This window comes from Capra hircus, chromosome 7 (assembly GCF_001704415.2).
Source record: "Capra hircus breed San Clemente chromosome 7, ASM170441v1, whole genome shotgun sequence".
NCBI classification, from domain to species: Eukaryota; Metazoa; Chordata; class Mammalia; order Artiodactyla; family Bovidae; genus Capra; species Capra hircus.
The window spans coordinates 98,607,538-98,630,590 of NC_030814.1; the positions used below are offsets into that span (position 1 = coordinate 98,607,538).

The 23,053-nt window shown below is 42.4% G+C and overlaps 1 protein-coding gene across 1 annotated transcript; it reads right to left on the reverse strand.

Annotated features, from left to right (window-relative positions):
- LOC102185169 (olfactory receptor 24) lies at window positions 21,264–22,288 on the reverse strand. The gene has a single exon (XM_005682298.2). The coding sequence runs from the start codon at window positions 22,267–22,269 to the stop codon at window positions 21,286–21,288; it is 984 nt and encodes a 327-aa protein (XP_005682355.2). The 5' UTR covers window positions 22,270–22,288; the 3' UTR covers window positions 21,264–21,285.

Genomic DNA, 23,053 nt, shown 5'->3' on the forward strand with positions numbered 1-23,053 from the left:
CTGTTCCATTGTCCCTGAATGGTGGCTCCATTGTCTCCTCCCACGTGACTAAGGAAAATGTTGTGGAGGATGAGAGAGGGGCCTGACACTGCTCAGCTCCTCAAGATATAAACACAGGGTCTGAGTCTGGGTCCAACAGAAACAGGACTCCAGGGACAGGCTAAGAAAGAATGGATTTCTGGAATCTGGGTCTGTATCCCCCAGTTTAGGTGTATTTGCCACACACATCAACCCCCAAAAAAGCACAGTGGTTAAGTGTGAGGGCTCTGAAGCCTGATGCCAAAGTTCAAGTTTTGACGTGTCTCCCTATTAGCTGTATAACTTTGGGCAAGTTATTCAACCTCTCTGGGACTCCTGTCTCTTCACTTGTCAATGGATATAAAGAAACCATATCACAGAGGAGCTGTGCAAAGTGGTTAGGACTGCCTGATGCACAGTAGGCCCTCTCTGTGAGTTTTTCTTTTTGAAATATTTCACTTGGGACTTTCCTGGTGACCCAGTGGTTAAGAAAGCAGGACACATGGATTTGATCCCTGGTGGGGGAACTAAGATCCCACCTGCTGCAGAGCAGCTAAGCCGTGCACTGCAATAAAGGACCCCGAATGATGCAACAAAGATCTGAGACAGCCAAGTAAATAAATAATAATAATTAAACGTATATATATATAATTTTTTATTATTACTTTTTTTTTCTTTGACCATGCCGTCGTGCATGTAGAATCTTAGTTCCCTGACCAAGGATTGACCTGGCACTGCAGAGTCTTAACCACTGGACAGCCAGGTAAGTCTTGTGAGTTTTAATAAATGCAAGAAGTTAAGTGGGAAACTTGAACCTGCCCTTCCTGCCCTTATTCCTGGGACTACAATTTGATTCTCATCATGTTGCAGCCACGCATTCTGGGAAAGAAACTCACTCGATAGGACAATGCAGATAATGGAGTGAAGTTTATTATACCGGCAGGCCCAGGGAAGAATCTCCTCTTAGCCAAGGACCCTGACCGACTTTAGTAAAAACCTTATATAAGTGTACTGCTCAAGCCCACATCCCCAAATTCCCTAAACCTTGCCTGGAAAGGGTGAAAGGGAAATATAATCAGGTTACAGCCATGATTCATAATCAGAAGGGTCAGCTGGTTATACACTGTAGCCAACACCAGTGGGTGCCACAAAGATTACAAAGGTGATTGACTACATAGGGAATTATTACATTCTTTTTGGCAATGGGAAATCTTGGTACGGAATCTGGTGTTTATCAGTCCAGGAGGCCAGTTCAGCTGTAGGTTTGTTATCCCCGTGTCTATCAGGGACATAGTGCAAAGCTCACTGAGAGTGCAAGATGGAGTTTCCTCCTTTTCTTTTTCAAGATGGAGTCAGCTTGGCCTGTTCCTTTCCTCCCCCAATCACACCCAAAGGAATTCAGAGCCTAGTGAAAGCTTATTTTGCGCCTAAGAAAACTAATGCTCAGAGGTCATGGGCACAAGATTGTGAGTGCTGGTGTCTCCTGTCAACTTAAAAAGTATTCACAGCCTCAAAGTTGAGAGTTATGTTTCATTCATTCAGTGGGAATTTTTAGGACTTCAAGCCCAAGAGACAGCATTTCAAGTAACCCTGAGGAAACTGCTCCAAGGATGCGAGGAGAGGAGTGAGGTTGGAGTAAAGTGCAGTTAGTTTGAACATGAAAAGATTAAAATTAATTAAGGAAAACTGGATCACAAAGAAGGTCAAGCACCAAAGAATCGATGCTTTCAAATTGTGGGGTTGGGAAAGACTCTTGAGAGTCCCTCGGACTGCAAAGACATCGAACCAGTCAATTCTAAAGGACATCAACCCTGGATATTCATTGGAAGGATGGATGCTGAGATGAAACTCCAATATTTTGGCCACCTGATGGGAAAAGCTGATTCACTGGAAAAGATCCTGATGCTGGGGAAGATTGAAAGCAAAAAGAGAAGGGGGTGGCAGAGGATGTGATGGGCATCACCAACTCAATGGACTAGATAGTGGAGAACAGAGAAGCCTGGCATGCTGCAATCCATTGGGTCCCAAAGAGTTGGACATGACTGAGCGACTGAACATCAACAACAACAAAACAACTCAGGAAATGGGCATCAGATATTGCTGTCTAGGTTCTTCAGAGAGAAGCTAAAGCAGAGCATATAAGGGAAGGACCTGTCTGGGGAAAACCCCATAGGGGCCTGCCTGGTTACACTCTCTCTGTTCTAAAGGGAAATGCTTCTTCTCTTTCCCCTCACTCTGTTTTGGGTCCTTCATGAGGAACAGTCCTTAGATTTGCTAAAACCTGATAGTTCAGACTTTATTTCTTGGACACTTTGGAGGACACCCTAGCCCCTTCACTGATCCCAAGGCCCTGAGACAGAAAGCCTGTCCATAATGAATGCTCACTCTTCCCTAGGTTTTCTGGGCAGTGGAAACAAAGAGATGAGTGGAACTGGGATTTCCCTGGCAGTATAGTGGTTAAGACCCTGCACTTCCAATGAAGGGGGCACGGATTGATTCCTAGTTGGGGAACTAAGATCCCACTTGACGTGTGCTTTTTCCAAACCTCCCCATCTCAAACCCCTCTGTGATAGTTACACAACTCTGTAAATATACAAAAAATCATTGAATTGTGCAAGTAAAGCAAGTGAATTGTATGGTATGTAAAATGTAACTCAATAATAATAATAAAAGCAGGCACAGATCTGCATATTAGAGGTCAGTTTTTAAAAAAAGAAATGAGCCAGACAGACCATGAGGTTCATCCCTCAAGGACATTGGACCTAGCAGGGAAATCTGACATCTTTCACTGAATTCTTAGGTGGTTGGTTAATGACGCCTGAGACTTGCCTGCTGCAGGAGGGGGCCGGGGCAGGGGTTGTTGGGGGAATGGGGCATCATCAGGGAAGCAGCCTTGTCAGCTCAGGCCTGAGCTGCTGGAGACTTTGAGGAGGAGGGTGGGTGGGTCACAGGGAGTCCCAGGCCTTTGGGGCATCAGTGTCAGCTACTAAAGTCCATGTCTTCCCCTTTGGCTGATATGGGCCCACCTGGCTGGCTCTGACCCCAGGGTAACATCTCCATCCAGGGGCCATTCACACTCCTGTGCTGGTGACTCATACCTTCCCCACCTCCACGCCTTTCCATTGTTCTGCATCTCTCTGCTCCTCACTCCACTCTACCATACACTTTTTCTCTGGGAAGTGCTCCTACTGTTGTGTGTGTGTGTGTGTGTGTGTGTGTGTGTGTGTGTGTGTGTGTGTGTTAGTTGCTTAGTCGTGTCTGACCTTTTGTGACCCTGTAGACTGTAGCTTACCAGGCTTCTCTGTCCATGGGGTTCTCCAGGCAAGAATACTGGAGTGGGTTGCAGATTGTTTACCATCTGAGCCACCAGGGACAAATTGCCTTACCTTTAAAAACCTGCTCCTTGGGACTTTCCTGGAGGTCCTGTGGTTAGGACTCTGCCCTTCCTTCCACTGCAGGGAACCTGGGTTCAATCTCTGGTTGGGGAACTAAGATCCCACATGTTGCACGTTGTGGCCAACAAAACAAAACAAAACAAAATTGCTCGTTATTTATTCTTAGAGTGATTCCTTGTACATGCCAGGGTGTTCTCTCACCTCAGGGCTTTTGTACTGGTTGTCCTCTGTGTCTGGCCATAGGGTTTCCTACTCAAGCAGACATATCTTTTACTAAACAGACAGCAGATAGTACACCTCCAAGATGTGGCAGTGGGCCAGTCCCAAAGGAGTGGCCCTTCCTTCAGTTTTCTAAAAAAAAATTAATTTAATCTTTAAATAAAATTTTATTGAAGCTTCCCTCATAGCTCAGTGGGTAAAAAATCTGCCTGCAGTGCAAGAGACCTGGGTTTGATGACAACCCACTCCAGTGTTCTTGCCTTGACAATTCCAAGGTCAGAGGAGCCTGGCAGGCTACGTCCATGAGGTCACAAATAGTTAGACATGACTTAGCAAATAACCACAATAGTGATTTACAATGCTGTGTTAGTTTCTGCTGTACAGCATAGTGAATCAGTTATTCATATATATATATCCACTCTTTTTAAGATTTCTTCCCCATATAGGTTTTTACAGAGTATTGAGCAAAGTTCCTTGTTCTATACAGTAGGTCCTTGTTAGTTCTCTGTTTTATATAGGACTAGATAAAGAAGATGTGGTACTTTTATACAGTGAAATATTACTCAGCCATAAAAGAGCAAAATATTGTCATTTGCAGCAGCATAGGTGGACCTACAGATTTCATTTTGAGATGAAATAAATTAGAGAAAGACAGATATCATATAATATTGCTTACATGTGGCATCTTAAAGAAATGGTGTAACTGAACTTATTTACCAAATAGAAACAGAGTTGTTAGGTAGTTAGAATAGGGAAAAGGAGTCCAGAATAGTGGTGGCTAAAAGATAAGGAAGAGAAAAGCCTGTGAAAATAGAACAAAGGAAAGTCCGAGGACCAGAGTGAGGACCTCAGGTAAAACAAACGACACTCCTGGCTGGCCCAGTTTATATAGAACAGGCCCAGGGAAAGAAAAACATATAAAAAAAGGAGCCAAAGCACTCGCGTGCTTGCTCTCTCTGTCTCTGTCTCTGTCTCTGTCTCTCTCTCTCGCCTGCATGCGCTGGGGCGCTCTTCTCTTCGCTTCTTTGGGTCGACACGCCCTCACGCCTCAAAGATAGAACTTCCTGTTATTATCTAAATAAAATAGAGCTGTAACACGGAGCTGTAACACTGATTTGTCTAAGAGCTATAACACGGTCTGTTTGAGACCTGAGAGCTATAACACAGTCTGTCCAAGACCTGAGAGCTATGCCATGCTGAGGGCTTTAATGTCCGTCACTCCAAATCTTTGTTGTGGATGAGACAGAACCGAGGAGCATACACTCGCATGACAGTCATCGCTGTAAAAACAAATTTATACTTACCAGGGGGAGGGATAAATTAGAAGACTGGGATTTGACACTTAAAAGATAATAATTTATTAATTAGTTTTTGGCTGTGCTTGGTCTTCCTAGGTGCACACGTGGGCTTTCTCTAGTTGTGGTGAGCAGGGGCTACTCTCTAGTTGCGATGCTTGGGCTTCCCTTGTTGTGGAGCGTGGGCTCTAGGCCCATGGGGTTCAGTAATTGTGGTGCTGGGTCTTAGTTGGCCCAAGGCATGTGGGATCTTCCTGAACTTGTGTTCCCGGCATTGGCAGGGGAACTCTCAAACACTGGCCCACCAGGGAAGTCCCCTTCCTTCACTTTTTAAGGTCCTTAAACCAAATGCCACCTTCTCAGAGAGATCTTTCCTAACTTCAATTTAAAACTGCCATCCTATGTATAGCATGTTAGTCAATCATACAGTATTGACTGTAGTTCAGTTCAGTTCCTCAGTCGTGTCTGACTCTTTGTGACCCCATAGACTGCAGCACGCCAGGCCTCCCTGTCCATTACCAACCCACGGAGCCTACTCAAACTCATGTCCATTGAGTCAGTGATGCCATCCAACCACCTCATCCTCTGTCGTCCCCTTCTCCTCCACCTTCAACCTTTCCCAGCATTAGAGTTTTTTCCAACGAGTCAGTTCTTCACATCAGGTGGCCAAAGTATTGAAGCTTCAGCTTCAGCATTGGTCCTTCCAATGAATTTTCAGGACTGATTCCTTTTAGGATTGACTGGTTGATCTCCTTGCAGTCCAAAGGACTCAACAGTCTTCTCCAACACCACAATTCAAAAGCATCAATATTTTGGCATTCAGCTTTCTTTATAGCCCAACTCTCACATCCATACATGACTACTGGAAAAACCATGGCTTTGACTAGATGGACCTTTGTTGGTAAAGTAATGTCTCTGCTTTTTAATATGCTGTCTAGGTTGGTCATAGTTTTTCTTCCAAGGAGAAAGTGTCTTTTAATTTCATGGCTGCAGTCACTATCTGCAGTGATTTTGGAGCACCATAAATAAAGTCTGTCACTGTTTCCATTATTTCCCCATCTATTTGCCATGAAGGGATGGAACCAGATGCCATGATCTTCGTTTTCTGAATGTTGAGCTTTAAGCCAACTTTTTCACTCTCCTCATTCATGTTCATCAAGAGGCTCTTTTGTTCTTCTTCCCTTTCTGGTGTAAGTGTGGTGTCATCTGCGTATCTGAGGTTATTGATATTTCTCCTGGCAGTCTTGATACCATCTCATGTTTCATCCAGTTCAACATTTCGCATGATGTACTTTGCATGTAAGTTAAATAATCAGGGTGACAATATACAGCCTTGACGTACTCCTTTCCCTATTTGGAACCAGTCTGTTGTTCCATATCCAGTTCTAACTGTTGCTTCTTGACCTGCATACAGATTTCTCAAGAGGCAGGTCGGGTGGTCTGGTATTCCTATCTCTTTAAGAATTTTCCACAATTTGTTGTGATCCACACAGTCAAAGTTAATACAATATGAATTGCATATTTGAAGGTTGCATAGAAGTTCTGGTCATAAGGAAAATAAATTTGTAACTATGTATGGTGACAGAAGTGAACTAGACTTATTTCGATCTTTTTGCAATATATACAAATGTTGAATCATGTTGTATCCTTGAAACTGATAAGTCAATTATACCTCTATAAAGGTAATGATAATGAAAAATTAGTCTTGTTTGTACAAAACTTCTATGTGAATGTTCACAATGGTATTATTCACAACAGGCAAAATGTGGAAACAACTCAAATGCCCATGAACTGATGAATGGATAAACAAAATGTGGTCTCTTAAAACATATACCCCCAAGGCGGTTCTAAGATGGCAGAGGAATAGGACAGAGAGATCACTTTCTCCCCCACAAATTCATCAAAAGAACATTGAAACACTGAGTAAATTCAACAAAACAACTTCTGAATGCCTGCAGAGGACATCAGGCACCCAGAAAAACAGCCCATTGTCTTCGAAAGGAGACGTTTTATCAACGGTGCTGTATAGGAGGAGAAGTCTTGAAACTAATGTAAAAATAAGACTGAAAACCAGAAGCAGGAGGCTTAAGTCCAAATCCTGAGAACGCCAGAGAACTCCTGACTCCAGGGAACATTAATTGACAGGAGCTCATCAAATGCCTCCATACCTACACTGAAACCAAGCACCACCCAAAGGCCAACAAGTTCCAGAGCAAGACATACCATGCAAATTCTCCAGCAACACAGGAACACATCCCTGAGCTTCAATATACAGGCTGCCCAAAGTTACTCCAAAACCACTGACATCTCATAACTCATTACTGGACACTTCATTGCACTCCAGAGAGAAGAAATCCAGCTCCACCCACCAGAACACCGACACAAGCTTCCCTAACCAAGAAACCTTGACAAACTGCCTGTACAACCCCACCCACAGCGAGGAAACTCCACAATAAAGAGAACTCCACAAACTGCCAGAATACAGAAAGGCCACCCCAAACTCAGCGATATAAACAAGATGAAGAGACAGAGGAATACCCAGAAGGTAAAGGAACAGGATAAATGCCCACCAAACCAAACAAAAGAGGAAGAGATAGGGAATCTACCTGAGAAAGAATTCCGAATAATGATAGTGAAAATGATCCAAAATCAAAATGGAATTACAGATAAATAGCCTGGAGACAAGGATTGAGAAGATGCAAGAAAGGTTTGACAAAGACCTAGAAGAAATAAAAAAGAGTCAATATATAATGAATAATGCAATAAATGAGATAAAAAACACTCTGGAGGCAACAAATAGTAGAATAATGGAGGCAGAAGATAGGATTAGTGAAGTAGAAGATAGAATGGTAGAAATAAATGAATCAGAGAGGAAAAAAGAAAAATGAATTAAAAGAAACGAGGACAATCTCAGAGACCTCCAGGACAGTGTTAAACGCCCCAACATTCGAAACATAGGAGTCCCAGAAGAAGAAGACAAAAAGAAAGACCATGAGAAAATACTTGAGGAGATAATAGTTGAAAACTTCCCTAAAATAGGGAAGGAAATAATCACCCAAGTCCAGGAAACCCAGAGAGTCCCAAACAGGATAAACCCAAGGCGAAACACCCCAAGACACATATTAATCAAATTAACAAAAATCAAACACAAAGAACAAATATTAAAAGCAGCAAGGGAAAAACAACAAATAACACACAAGGGGATTCCCATAAGGATAACAGCTGATCTTTCAATAGAAACTCTTCAGGCCAGGAGGGAATGGCAAGACATACTTAAAGTGATGAAAGAAAATAACCTACAGCCCAGATTACTGTACCCAGCAATGATCTCATTCAAATATGAAGGAGAAATCAAAAGCTTTACAAACAAGCAAAAGCTGAGAGAATTTAGCACCATCAAACCAGCTGTCCAACAAATGCTAAAGGACATTCTCTAGACAGGAAACACAAAAAGGGTGTATAAACTTGAACCCAAAACAATAAAGTAAATGGCAACGGGATCATACTTATCAATAATTACCTTAAACGTAAGTGGGTTGAATGCCCCAACCAAAAGACAAAGACTGGCTGAATGGATACAAAAACAAGACACCTATATATGTTGTCTACAAGAGACCCACCTCAAAACAGGGGACACATACAGACTGAAAGTGAAGGGCTGGAGAAAGATTTTCCATGCAAATAGAGACCAAAAGAAAGCAGGAGTAGCAATGCTCATATCAGACAAAATTAAAACAAAGGCTGTGAAAAGAGATAAAGAAGGCCACTACATAATGATCAAAGGATCAATCCAAGAAGAAGATATAACAATTATAAATACATATGCACCCAACATAGGAGCCACTGCAAAATGTAAGACAAATGCTAACAAGTATGAAAGGGGAAATTAGTAATAATACAACAATAGTGGCAGACTTTAATACCCCACTCATACCTACGGATAGATCAACTAAACAGAAAATTAACAAGGAAACACAAACTTTAAATGATACAATAGACCAGTTAGACCTAATTGATATCTATAGGACATTTCACCCCAAAACATTGAATTTCACTTTTTTCTCAAGTGCACATGGAACGTTCTCCAGGATAGATCACATCCTGGGCCATAAATCTAGCCTTGGTAAATTAAAAAAAAATTGAAATCATTCCAAGCATTTTTTCTGACCGCAATGCAGTAAGATTAGATCTCAATTACAGGAGAAAAACCATTAAAAATTCCAACATATGGAGGCTGAACAACACGCTGCTGAATAACCAACAAATCACAGAAGAAATCAAAAAAGAAATCAAAATATGCATAGAAATGAATGAAATGAAAACACAACAACCCAAAACCTGTGGGACACTGTAAAAGCAGTGCTAAGGGGAAAGTTCCTAGCAATACAGGCATACCTCAAGAAACAAGCAAAAAGTCAAATAAATAACCTAACTCTACACCTAAAGCAACTTGAAAAGGAAGAAATGAAGAATCCCAGGGTTGGTAGAAGGAGAGAAATCTTTAAAATTGGGGCAGAAATAAATGCAAAAGAAACAAAAGAGACCATACCAAAAATCAACAAAGCCAAAAGCTGGTTCTTTGAAAGGATAAATAAAATTGACAAACCGTTAGCCAGACTCATCAAGAAACAAAGGGAGAAAAATCAAATCAATAAAATTAAAAATGAAAATGGAGAGATCACAACAGACAACACAGAAATACAAAGGATCAGAAGAGACTACTATCAGCAATTATATGCCAATAAAATGGACAACGTGGAAGAAATGGACAAATTCTTGGAAAAGTACAACTTTCCAAAACTGAACCGGGAATAAATAGAAAATCTTAACAGACCCATCACAAGCACGGAAATTGAAACTGTAATCAGAAATCTTCCAGCAAACAAAAGCCCAGGTCCAGATGGCTTCACAGCTGAATTCTACCAAAAATTTCGAAAGGAGCTAACACCTATCCTCCTCAAACTCTTCCAGAAAATTGCAGAGGAAGGTCAACTTCCAAACTCATTCTATGAGGCCACCATCACCCTAATACCAAAACCTGACAAAGATGCCACAAAAAAAGAAAACTACAGGCCAATATTACTGATGAACATAGATGCAAAAATCCCTAACAAAATTCTAGCAATCAGAATCCAACAACACATTAAAAAGATCATACACCATGACCAACTGGGCTTTATCCCAGGGATGCAAGGATTCTTCAATATCCACAAATCAATCAATGTAATATACCACATTAACAAATTGAAAAATAAAAGCCATATGATTATCTCAATAGATGCAGAGAAAGTCTTTGACAAAATTCAACATCCATTTATGATAAAAACTCTCCAGAAAGCAGGAATAGAAGGAACATACCTCAATATAATAAAAGCTATATATGACAAACCCACAGCAAACATTATCCTCAATGGTGAAAAACTGAAAGCATCTCCCCTAAAGTCAGGAACCAGACAAGGGTGCCCACTTTCACCACTACTATTCAACATAGTTTTGGAAGTTTTGGCCACAGCAATCAGAGCAGAAAAAGAAATAAAAGGAATCCAAATTGGAAAAGAAGAAGTAAAACTCTCACTGTTTGCAGATGACATGATTCTTTACATAGAAAACCCCAAAGACTCCACCAGAAAATTACTAGAGCTCATCAATGAATATAGTAAAGTTGCAGGATATAAAATCAACACACAGAAATCCCTTGCATTCCTATACACTAATAATGAGAAAACAGAAAGAGAAATTAAGGAAACAATTCCATTCACCATTGCAACGAAAAGAATAAAATACTTAGGAATATATCTCCCTAAAGAAACTAAAGACCTATATATAGGAAACTATAAAACACTGGTGAAAGAAATCAAAGAGGACACTAATAGATGGAGAAATATACCATGTTCATGGATCGGAAGAATCAATGTAGTGAGTGTACTACCCAAAGCAATCTATAGATTTAATGCAATCCCTATCAAGCTACCAACAGTATTTTTCACAGAGCTAGAACAAATAATTTCACAATTTGTATGGAAATACAAAAAATCTCAAATAGCCAATCTTGAGAAAGAAGAATGGACCTGGAGGAATCAACTTGCCTGACTTCAGGCTCTACTATAAAGCCACAGTCATCAAGACAGTATGGTACTGGCACAAAGACAGAAATATAGATCAATGGAACAAAATAGAAAGCCCAGAGATAAATCCACACACCTATGGACACCTTATCTTTGACAAAGGAGGCAAGAATATAAAATGGAGAAAAGACAATCTCTTTAACAAGTGGTGCTGGGAAAACTGGTCAACCACTTGTAAAAAAAATGAAACGAGAACACTTTCTAACACCATACACAAAAATAAACTCAAAATGGATTAAAGATCTAAACATAAGACCAGAAACTATAAAACTCCTAGAGCAGGACATAGGCAAAACACTCTCCGACATAAATCACAGCAGGATCCTCTATGACCCACCTCCCAGAGTATTGGAAATAAAAGCAAAAATAAACAAATGGGACCTAATAAAACTTAAAAGCTTCTGCACAGCAAAGGAAACTGTAAGCAAGGTGAAAAGACAGCCTTCTGAATGGGAGAAAATAATAGCAAATGAAGCAACTGACAAACAACTAATCTCAAAAATATACAAGCAACTCCTGCAGCTCAATTCCAGAAAGATAAATGACCCAATCAAAAAATGGGCCAAAGAACTAAACAGACATTTCTCCAAAGAAGACATACAGATGGCTAACGAACACATGAAAAGATGCTCAACATCACTCATTATCAGAGAAATCCAAATCAAAACCACAATGAGGTACCATTTCACACCAGTCAGAACAGCTGCAATCCAAAAGTCTACAAGCAATAAATGCTGGAGAGGGTGTGGAGAAAAAGGAACCTTCTTACACTGTTGGTGGGAATGGAAACTAGTACAGCCACTATGGAGAACAGTGTGGAGATTCCTTGAAAAACTGGAAATAGAACTGCCTTATGACCCAGCAATCCCACTGCGGGGCATACACACCTAGGAAACTAGAACTGAAAGAGACACGTGTACCCCAATGTTCATCACAGCACTGTTTATAATAGCCAGGACATGGAAGCAACCTAGATGTCCATCAGCAGATGAATGGATAAGAAAGCTGTGGTACATATACACAATGGAGTATTACTCAGTCATTAAAAAGAATACATTTGAATCAGTTCTAATGAGGTCGATGAAACTGGATCTGATTATACAGAGTGAAGTAAGCCAGAAAGAAGAACACCAATACAGTATACTAATGCATATATATGGAATTTAGAAAGATGGTAATGATGACCCTGTATATGAGACAGCAAAAGACACACAGATGTATAGAACAGTCTTTTGGACTCTGTGGGAGAGGGCGAGGATGGGATGATTTGGGAGAATGGCATTGAAACATGTATAATATCATATATGAAACAAATCGCCAGTCCAGGTTCGATGCCTGATACTGGATGCTTGGGGCTGGTGCACTGGGACAACCCAGAGGGGTGGTACAGAGAGGGAGGAGGGAGGTGGGTTCTGAATTGGGAACACGTGTATACCTGTGGTGGATTCATGTTGATGTATGGCAAAAACCAATACAATATTGTAAAGTAATTAACTTCCAATTAAAATAAATATATTTATATTTAAAAATATATATACCTCCCCAATTTTGTGTGTGTGTGTGGTTTAGTCGCTCAGCCGTGTCTGACTCTTTGCAATCCCATGAACTCTAGCTGGCCAGGCTCCTCTGTCCATAGGATTTCCTAGGCAAGAATACTGGGGTGGGTTGCCATTTCCTCCTCCAGGGGATCTTCCTTGTCCAAGGATCCAACTGGTCTCTTCTACATTGGCAGGCAGATTCTTTACCACTGATCCACCAGGGGAAGTGTCCCCATAATCCATTGCTGGGTCAGTCTTGTCTCTTCACCTTCACCTTGACTTTCTTCTTCAAAATCTGTCTTGTTCCCCACCCCTCAGATAAAGTAGACCCTACATCCTGTCTTGTTTCAGGGTCTCCTCTGGACTTACACATCCTCATTTTTGTCTTATTATTCATTGTATCTTCCCTTATCTCTCTCCCACTGCCTCTCTCTCTGTCTCTCTTCTCTCTCCCTCCCTAATCCCTTCCTCTCTCCTCTTCTGCCCCCCACCCTCTCCCTGCCTGGGAAACAACTGGGCCCTGTGGATCTTCCCTATTTGGACCCTGCGAGTGCTGGTCTGGGGTGTGGTCGGAAGACAGGGCACAGATTCCTTGAATCCTGATGGTGGGTGAATGGATGAGAAATTCAGAACACTTAGGCTACTTTCCTAAAGTGCTCCAACTTGGGAAGCCTTTGGGGAAGCTGTGAGTTTGTGGCTCCCCTGTGGTGAAGTACCTGAGGCGGGGGTGGTGTAAGACCCAGGATTTGCTAGCCTGTGTCTGGTACCAAAAAGGCATTACATGGAAACTTGGAAACTTTGGTTTCAAGGACTTGAGGGGAGACGTCTTAGGTATGTGTTTCTGTTGCCCCCGTGTGTCTCAATGTGAAACTGCATGAATTGAGTGTCTAGACCAGCACCAAAGTCCAGCTTTGGAGAACAGCCATCCTCAACCTCCCATTACATTGTGGGTCAATGAAAAAACGCCTCTAGGAGGATGTCAAGGCATCTGGCAGTCTCTAAGGTGGCTCAAACTACTGCACAATTGCACTCATCTCACATGCTAGTAAAGTAATGCTCAAAATTCTCCAAGCCAGGCTTCAGCAATATGTCAACTCTGAACTTCCTGATGTTCAAGCTGGTTTTAGAAAAGGCAGAGGAACCAGAGATCAAATTGCCAACATCCACTGGATCATGGAAAAAGAAAGAGAGTTCCAGAAAAACATCTATTTCTGCTTTCTTGACTATGCCAAAGCCTTTGACTGTGTGGATCACAATCAACTGTGGAAAATTCTGAAAGAGATGGGAATACCAGATCACCTGACCTGCCTCTTGAGAAATCTATATGAAGGTCAGGAAGCAACAGTTAGAACTGGACATGGAACAACAGACTGGTTCCAAATAGGAAAAGGAGTATGTCAAGGCTGTATATTGTCACCCTGCTTATTTAACTTCAATGCAGAGCACATCATGAGAAATACTGGACTGGAAGAAACACAAGCTGGAATCAAGATTGCTGGGAGAAATATCAATAACCTCAGATATGCAGATGACACCACCCTTATGGCAGAAAGCGAAGAGGAACTAAAAAGCCTCTTGATGAAAGTGAAAGTGGAGAGTGAAAAAGTTGGCTTAAAGCTCAACATTCAGAAAACGAAGATCATGGCATCCAGTCCCATCACTTCATGGGAAATAGATGGGGAAACAGTAGAAACAGTGTCAGACTTTATTTTTGGGGGCTCCAAAATCACTGCAGATGGTGATTGCAGCCATGAAATTAAAAGACGCTTACTCCTTTGAAGAAAAGTTATGACCAACTTGAATAGCATATTCAAAAGCAGAGACATTACTTTGCCGACTAAGGTCCATCTAGTCAAGGTTATGGTTTTTCCAGTGGTCATGTATGGATGTGAGAGTTGGACTGTGAAGAAGGCTGAGCGCTGAAGAATTGATGCGTTTGAACTGTGGTGTTGGAGAAGACTCTTGAGAGTCCCTTGGACTGCAAGGAGATCCAACCAGTCCATTCTGAAGGAGATCAGCCCTGGGATTTCTTTGGAAGGAATGATGCTAAAGCTGAAACTCCAGTACTTTGGCCACCTCATGCGAAGAGTTGACTCATTGGAAAAGACTCTGATGCTGGGAGGGATTGGGGGCAGGAGGAGAAGGGGACGACAGAGGATGAGATGGCTGGATGGCATCACGGACTTGATGGATGTGAGTCTGAGTGAACTCCGGGAGATGATGATGGACAGGGAGGCCTGGTGTGCTGCGATTCATGGGGTTGCAAAGAGTCGGACACGACTGAGCAACTGAACTGAAGTGAACTGAACTGAAGGTGGCTATGATCCCCAAATCTCTGTCCCCTAGTATTTACTCCGTGTATAATGCTCTTGCCTTGAATATGGGCTGGACATATGACTTGCTTCCGACAAATGGAATACAGCAAAGATGATAAAAACTCATTCTGATATTGGATTATAAAGATTGTCTGGTTGTGCCCTCCTCCTCCTCATCTTCACTCATCCCTTCCCCCACCCCCTCCTTCCTTTTTCCCTCACTCTCTCACTCTCTTTCTGTCTCTCTGTGTGTCTCTGTCTCTCTCCCTCTTTCTCTTTCTGCACTATGAAAAGGTCTATATGACCAGGCACTGTTACCAATCAGCAGAGAATTGAGATCTGCTCAGTGTAAGACTGGAAAACAGCTCCTCTATCCTCAGTCAAGGTATGAGATGACCACAGTCTTTACTAGCATCATATTTTTTGTTGTTTTGGCCACACTGTGTGGTTAGTTCCCTGACCAGGGATTGAACCCACACCTTTCACAGTAAAAGTGGGAGTCCTCACCACTGGACCACCAAGGAATTGCCCTTTCTAGCATCTTGACTGCAATCTTATGAAAGACTCAGAACCAGTCACCCAGCTAAGCCACGCCCAGTTTTCTGACCTAACAAGATAATGACTGTTGGTTGTTTTAAGCTGAGTTCTATGTTGGGTTGATAATACTTGCAGGATTTTGTTCCAGGATTAAGAAGTGAACAAATCTAAATGTATATTTAAAAGCATGGGGTCTTCCCTGGTAAAGAATCTGTGTAAAGAACCAGTGGTAAAGAATCTGCCTGCCAATGCAGGAGACATGGGTTCAGTCCTTGGTCCAGGAAGATTCTGCATGCCGTGGAACAACTAAGCCACAGCTATTGAGCCTGCATTCTAGAGCCTGGAAACTGCAACTATTGAGCCCACGTGCTGCAACTCCTGAAGTCCCAGTGCCCTAGAGCCCATGCTCCTTGACAAGAGAAGCCACTGCAATGAGAAGCCAGTGCACTACAGCTAGAGCATAGCCCCTGCTCACAGCTAGAGGCAAGCCTGCACAGCAATGAAGACCCAGCACAAAGACGAATAAGTAAATAATTACATTTAAAAAAAGGCATGGACAGCTCCTTACAACTTATTTAAATACTGGCTTATATCTGACTTTGCACATGCAGTTCCCTTCTTTTGGCACACTGTTCCCATCTCCTTCACAGGAATACTTCCCTCTTGCCTGATTCAGCAGGACTCAGTTCAGAAGTCACCTTATAATAGAGACCGATTGCGCTCAGAAGTCCTCAGATTAAAACACCATCCCTATGTGTCTCTGTCGTATACCCTTCCTAGTGCCTTTGAAGTCCTTCTCACCATTGGTAATTATCTGGCACAGAGATCATCTCTTTATTTATTGTTGTTTTCCCTGCTGAATGGGGAATGGTTGCTTTGCTTTCTATTGTTTAATTTCTTTTTAAAATTAATATCAGTGAAATTAACTTTTTTTCTGCTGTGCCATCCTTGGTATGTTATCCTTTGTATAGATGTGTGGGATTTGGGCAGTAGAGCACCACTTAAATTTCTTAGCACCTTCAGAGTCACTGCTCTGATATCAAGATGCAGAAGAGTTCCATCACCACTCCCCTCCACCACCACAAAACTCCTTGTACTAAACCTCTGTAGTCATAGGAAAGGGCTTTGTTTTCTCTTTCTTGCTTGCTGCTTTACATTCAGAGCTCATTTGTTAAATGACTGAATAAACAGATATCAATGCCGACAAATGTGGGAAGTTGATATTGTGAGGGCTATCAGGATAACTCTCTCCTGGAGTTGTGGTCTTAATTTCTTTTCTATCTCTGTCTTAAGCAGGCTTCTCAGTGCGGTGGCTTCTCTTGTTGTGGAGTACAGGCTTTAGATGAGAACGCTCAGTAGTTGGAGCCCACGGGCTTAGTTGCTTCATGGTGTGTAGGATCCTCCTGAACCAGGGATCCAACTGTGTCCCCTGCATTAGCAGGTGGACTCTTAATCACTGGACAACCGGGGAAATCCTATCTACATTATTAAAATCTGGATCATTTCTAAAGTATTGAATTCATTACAATATTGCTTGTTTTATGCTGTGTGTTTTGGCTGTGAGGCGTGTGGGGTCTTAGCTCCCCAACCAGGGATCAAACCTGCACCCCCTGCGTTGGAAAGCAAAGACTTAACAGTTGGACCATGAGGGAAGTCCCCTGTCTACATGTTTAATTGGAGTATAGTGGATTCACAAAGTTGCATTAGTTTCAGGTGTATACCACAGTGATTCAGTTATACATATACATGCATTCTTTTTCAGATTCTTTTCTCTTACAGGTTATCACAGACTATTGAATAGAGTTCCCTGTGGTATATAAGGGATTGTAACCTTGTTGGTTATCTATTTTATGTATGCTGCTGCTGCTGCTAAGTCGCTTCAGTTGTGTCTGACTCTGTGTGACCCAGTGGACGGCAGCCCACCAGGCTCCCCCGTCCCTGGGATTCTCCAGGCAAGAACACTGGAGTGGGTTGCCATTTCCTTCTCCAATGCATGAAAGTGGAAAGTGAAAGTGAAGTCGCTCAGTCGTGTCCAACCCTCAGCGACCCCATGCACTGCAGCCCACCAGGCTCCTCAGTCCATGGGATTTTCCAGGCAGGAGTACTAGAGTGGGGTGCCATTGCCTTCTCCGATTTTATGTATAGTGGTGTGTATATGTTAATCCCAAACTCCTAATTTCTCTTCCCTGTACTTTCCCTTTTGGTTAGTTTGTTTTCTATGGCTGTGGGTCCATTGCTGTTTTGTAAATAAATTCCTTTGTGTGTATATATATATTAGATTTGTGCTCTCTTAACTTCTTTTTTGTTATAGCTTTCTAAAAATAATTTTATTTATTTATTTTTGGCTGGGCTGAGTCTTCATTGCTTTACTAGGACTTCTCTAGTTGCAGCGAGCAGGGGCTACTTTTCATAGCGGTTTACGGGCTTCTCACCCTGGTGGCTTCTCTTGCTGTGAAGCGCAGGCTCTAGTGAGTGGCTTCAGTAGGTGGGGCCTGGAGGCTCTAGAGCATGGGCTCAGTAGCTGTGGCGCACTGGCTTAGTTGCTCTGGGCGTGGCATGCGGAATCTTCCTGGACTAGGGATTGAACCCGTGTCCCCTGCGTTGGCAGGTGGACTCCCATGCATTGCACCTCAAAGAAAGTCAGCTCTTAACTTCTTAACAAAAAGCAAGACAGAGATAGTTTGGCTGACAGAATCTTAAGAGATTTTTATTGAGATATTAATGAGGTATTCCTCATTGCACAGGAGACGGAGGGAGGTAAACAAGCGCTTCAACTCAAACAGGATACAAAGGGAAAGGTTTGCACGAAATTCTATGAGCCCCTGAGTTCTAATAATTTTCTATCTCTGGTCATTCCAATCCTCTCCCAACCAGCATTGTAACTATTTGCATTCATATGGCAGGGGGATGAAGGGAAATTTCAAGGAGCTCTGTGGACCAACTTTCACTTGATTTTTGGTTTTTCCAAAAAAGGACCAGTCCAGACTGATGGATTCCACCTCCTTCTCCAAACTCCAATATTCTTAAATCCTGGATTTTATTTACCAGAAAATGGAGGATTTCATTGTCTTTCTAGCCTACCACAGGGCCAGGTCTGGCGGTCTGTTGTTTCAACTGAAAAAGTCTAATTTAATACTCTTGAATAGAAAGCAACAGTGAGGATCCTTAAAGATTATTTATGGTGATACTCAGTCCTTATAACAGTGAGGTCATGTCCCCAGGAATAATAATACATGTGCATTCAATCTATCTGCCTTCTTTTAAAAAATAAAATAAAAAATGGGTCCATCAAGTGACCTATATAAGCAATCCAGCTTCGAATGAGATTGTGTCAAACTAATGTGCCTTTCTCAAATGGTAATTTATTTAAAAAATTAAGATATTGAAATGGATAAAGAAATGTGGTACATATATACAATGAAATATTACTCAGCCATAAAAGGAATGAAACTGGGTCATTTGCAGAGAGGTGGATGGACCTAGAAACTATGGTACAGAGTGAAGTAAATCAGAGAGAGAAAAACAAATATATATTAATGCATATTTGTGGAATCTAGAAAAATAGTATAGATTAATTTATTTGCACAGCAGAAATAGAGACACAGATGTGCAGAACAAATGTGTGGACACCAAAGGGGAAAAGGTGGTGGGGTGGAATGAAAGATTAGGATTGACCCATATACACAATTGATACTGTGTATAAAATAGACAACTCATGAGAACAGACCATATAGTATAGGAACAGTTTGTCCCCTCAATGCTCTGTGATGATCTAAATGGGAAGGAAGTCCAAGGAAGAGGGGATGTATGTATGCATAGCTGATTCATTTGCTGTGCAGCAAAAACTAACACTACATTGTAAAGCAACTATACTCCGATAAAAAAGTTAAAAACTTAAGTTGTTGAATACAAGAGTGGGAGAGGGAGATATAATTGTAGATGAGGTAGGATTGGCCAGAGGTTGGTGGTTATGTGGCTGAGGAAAGAGGTGTATGGGAGTTCATTAAACAATTATGTCAGCATTGTGTGTGTTAAAATTTTCTATTAGAAAATGTTTAAATAAATAATTGAGAGATTGTAAAAAAAAAAGAAAGGAAAGCTACAAAAGAAAATTAGATGTATGATAATGCAAAACCATTCTGCTTAAGATGGTGTCAGCTGCTTAGCACCATTTGAAAATTTCTGGCCCCATTCAAAGTCACCACTCTTTCCATTTTAGTTGTAAATCTCCATATGAGAGGTGCAGTGCTAAAGAATCTGTCTGCATATGTAGGAGACACACGAGACATGAGTTCAACCCCTGGGCCAGGAAGATCTCCTGGAGTGGAAATGGCAACCCATTCCAGTATTCTTGCCTGGAAAATCCGATGGACAGAGGAGCCTGGTGGGTTACAGTCCATGGGGTGGCAAAGAGTTGAACACGACTGATCACACACACACATGCACATACACTCCTTATGAGTATTAAGACTACTCCGCGATAGACATAAATATAATGTATCGCCCTTATAGGAACTTTAGAACAATTAAAAGAGCTCAGAGAAGCATGGTAAGATGGCAGAAATGTGCAATGAATAACTCTCATTTCTGGTATCAGCCATGTTACTACTTATTGCAATACACGGAATAAGTAATACAATACATGCATAGCTATGTATTGAGAAGGAGACACACCTCAGCTTTCTCTGGTTTAGAGGTTCATCATCGAATTGACTAATATTCCCCTCTTTGTCTATGAAGATAAATGCCACAAGTGATGGTTCTTCACTTTCTTAGTGTACAGTCTGAATCTCTTTCTCCCTTGGGCCTTGCACAACTTTTATCTAACACAAGCCATCTTGCTCCCCGAGAAGATAGGCTAAGTGACAGGAAGGGTGGACAGCTCATTCAAAGTTGCTCCTTGATGTTGGTCCCTGCAAGTCAAATGAACACTCTGGTTCTCGGGAGAAAGGCCATACTCTTAGCTTGGTCCTAAAGCCCTCAGGACTGCACATTCCCCAAGTCATTCGCCCTGACTGGACTTCTCACTTCACAAATGCGTGTTTCTCTCTTTCACTTGCTCTGTCACCTTTCCACAAGTTGTTGGTCTTCGGAGGCACTCGTCCTCCTCCTTCGGCCTGAATGACACCATCTTACACTTTGGGTTTCTGGCTCACCTCTCCCAGGAGGCCTTCCCTGATTCTCCCTTCCAGACTCTGTTGGATATTCCTACTATATCTTTCCTCTTATGTTTATATTCCATTTTACTATTACTGTCAAAGAACTTCTCCAACTGTCAGCTATAAACTTCAAACTATAAGGATTTTTGTTACTCCTGTTCATGACTCTATGTTCAGCATCTAACGTCAAACCCAGGATACATACTCAATAAATATTTGTTGAGTGTTCTCTGGTGGCTCAGCTGGTAAAGAACCCACCTGTGATGCAGGAGACACGGGTTCAATCCCTGAATCTGGAAGATCCCCTGGAGAAGGAAATGGCAATCCACTCCGGTATTCTTGCCTGGGAAACCCCATTGACAGAGGAGCCTATTGGGCTACAGTCCATGGAGTTGCGAGAGAGTTGGACATTACTGAGCGACAACACAGCAAAGTAGATTCTGAACCAGAATAAATCCAATCTGCTAGAACTAGACTGATCCTTGTAGAAACATAGCATGAGACATGCCCCCAAAGGACACTCAGTGGTCCCAATAATTGAGAAAATAGTTACAGGGTTATCTTGAGCTTCTGCAATTCAATATTTAAAGTGATACTCTCCCAACCCATGAAATTCCAGATTTTTGCCCAAGGACCCAGCTGTTTACATCATAACTCCCTGGAAGCTTCCAGGTGTCCTGGTGGTCAGGAGGTTGAGGTGATTTTTCTGTTGACCAGCTTCATCAGGGCCCCCTTCAGGTCTCTGTTCCTCAGGCTGTAGATAAAGGGGTTCAGCATGGGGGTGACGGCAGTGTACATCACAGCAGAGGCTTTCTCCTTCATGGCTGTGAGGACAGATGAAGGACACAGATAGACCCCAATGGTGGTCCCGTAGAAGAGTACAACCACAGAGAGGTGGGAGCTGCAGGTGGAAAGGGTTTTCTTCCTGCCTCCTGCAGAGGGCACCTTCACGATGGCCACAATGATGCGAGCATAGGAGGCCAGAATGCAGATGAAAGGCGTGGCTATGACCATCCCTGCCACAATGAGCACAAAGATCTTGTTCACAGAGGTGTCAGTGCATGAAAGTCTGAGGAGCGGGGTGAGGTCACAGAAGTAGTGAGGCAACTCATTAGTGCCACAAAAAACCAGACGGGCCATCAGGAGGATGTGGGTGAGGGAGATGAAGCCGGAAAACACCCACGGGCCTCCAACCAGCAGGCCACAGAGGCGTGGGCTCATGATAGAGGGATAGTGTAAGGGGTGACATACAGCCACAAACCTATCATAAGCCATCACGGCTATTAAGACACTGTCCATGATGCCAAAGAAATGGAAGAAGTACATTTGTGTCAGGCAGCAGGAGTAAGAGATGGACTTGCTCTTGATTTGGATACTCACCAGCATCTTGGGGACAGTGTCGGTGGCCAGGCAGAAATCAACCAAGGAAAGATTGGCCAAGAAGAAGTACATGGGGGTGTGGAGGTGGGAGTCAGTGCTGATGGCCAGGATGATCAACAGGTTCCCCACTACTGTGACCACATACATGCAGAGAAACAGAGCAAAGAGGAGAGTCTCCTGTTCTGGCTTTTCTGAAAGTCCCAGGAGGATAAACTCAGAGGAGCTGGTTTGGTTGTCTGGTTCCATGGATATGATTCCTCTGGAAGTATTGAAAGGGTGAAGTTGCATGAATGCTATTGAGATGATTCTGAAAGATTCGAAGAGATTACCTTCAATTTCCGTGTGTGCGTGTGTTCAGTCATGTACGACTCTTTGCAAGCCTCGCCAGTTTCCTCTGTCCATGAGATTTCCCAGGCAAGAATACTGGAGTGGGTTGCCATTTCCTCCTCCAGGGGATCCACCCTAAATTTCCAATCTGGACTAATTATGATGTCTACTTATATATGTGTTCCACCTTGAACCATTGATGTAGTGTTTACATCTCATGTCAAGCTTTGGCTCAAGGTTGCTCCCTTGGATATCCCTGACTCATACAAAGACTGACAGTAAACCATGCATGAACTCCGGCTGGGGAAACTACTAAAGGGTTTACATCATGACAAAACAAACTGAATCCAGAAAAAAAGCATTATCTGAGAAGCAATGATCAGCCAAGAAATTGGTAGTAATGTAGAAAAAATCTGAACAAAGCATTGTTTTAAAATAGTAATAATACAGGCTTCCCTGGTAACTCAGCTGGTAAAGAATCCACCTGCCATACATGAGACCCCAGTGCAATTCCTGGATGGGGAGGATCCTCTGGAGAAGGGATAGGCTACCTACTACAGCATTCATAGGCTTTCCTGGTGGCTCAGTTGGTAAGGAATCCTCCTGCGATGCTGGAGACCTGGGTTCGATCCCTGGGTTAGGAAGATCCCCTGGAGGAGGGCGTGGCAACCCACTCCAGTATTCTTGCCTGGAGAATCCCCATAAATAATGGAGTCTGGCTGGCTACAGTCCATGGGGTCACAAA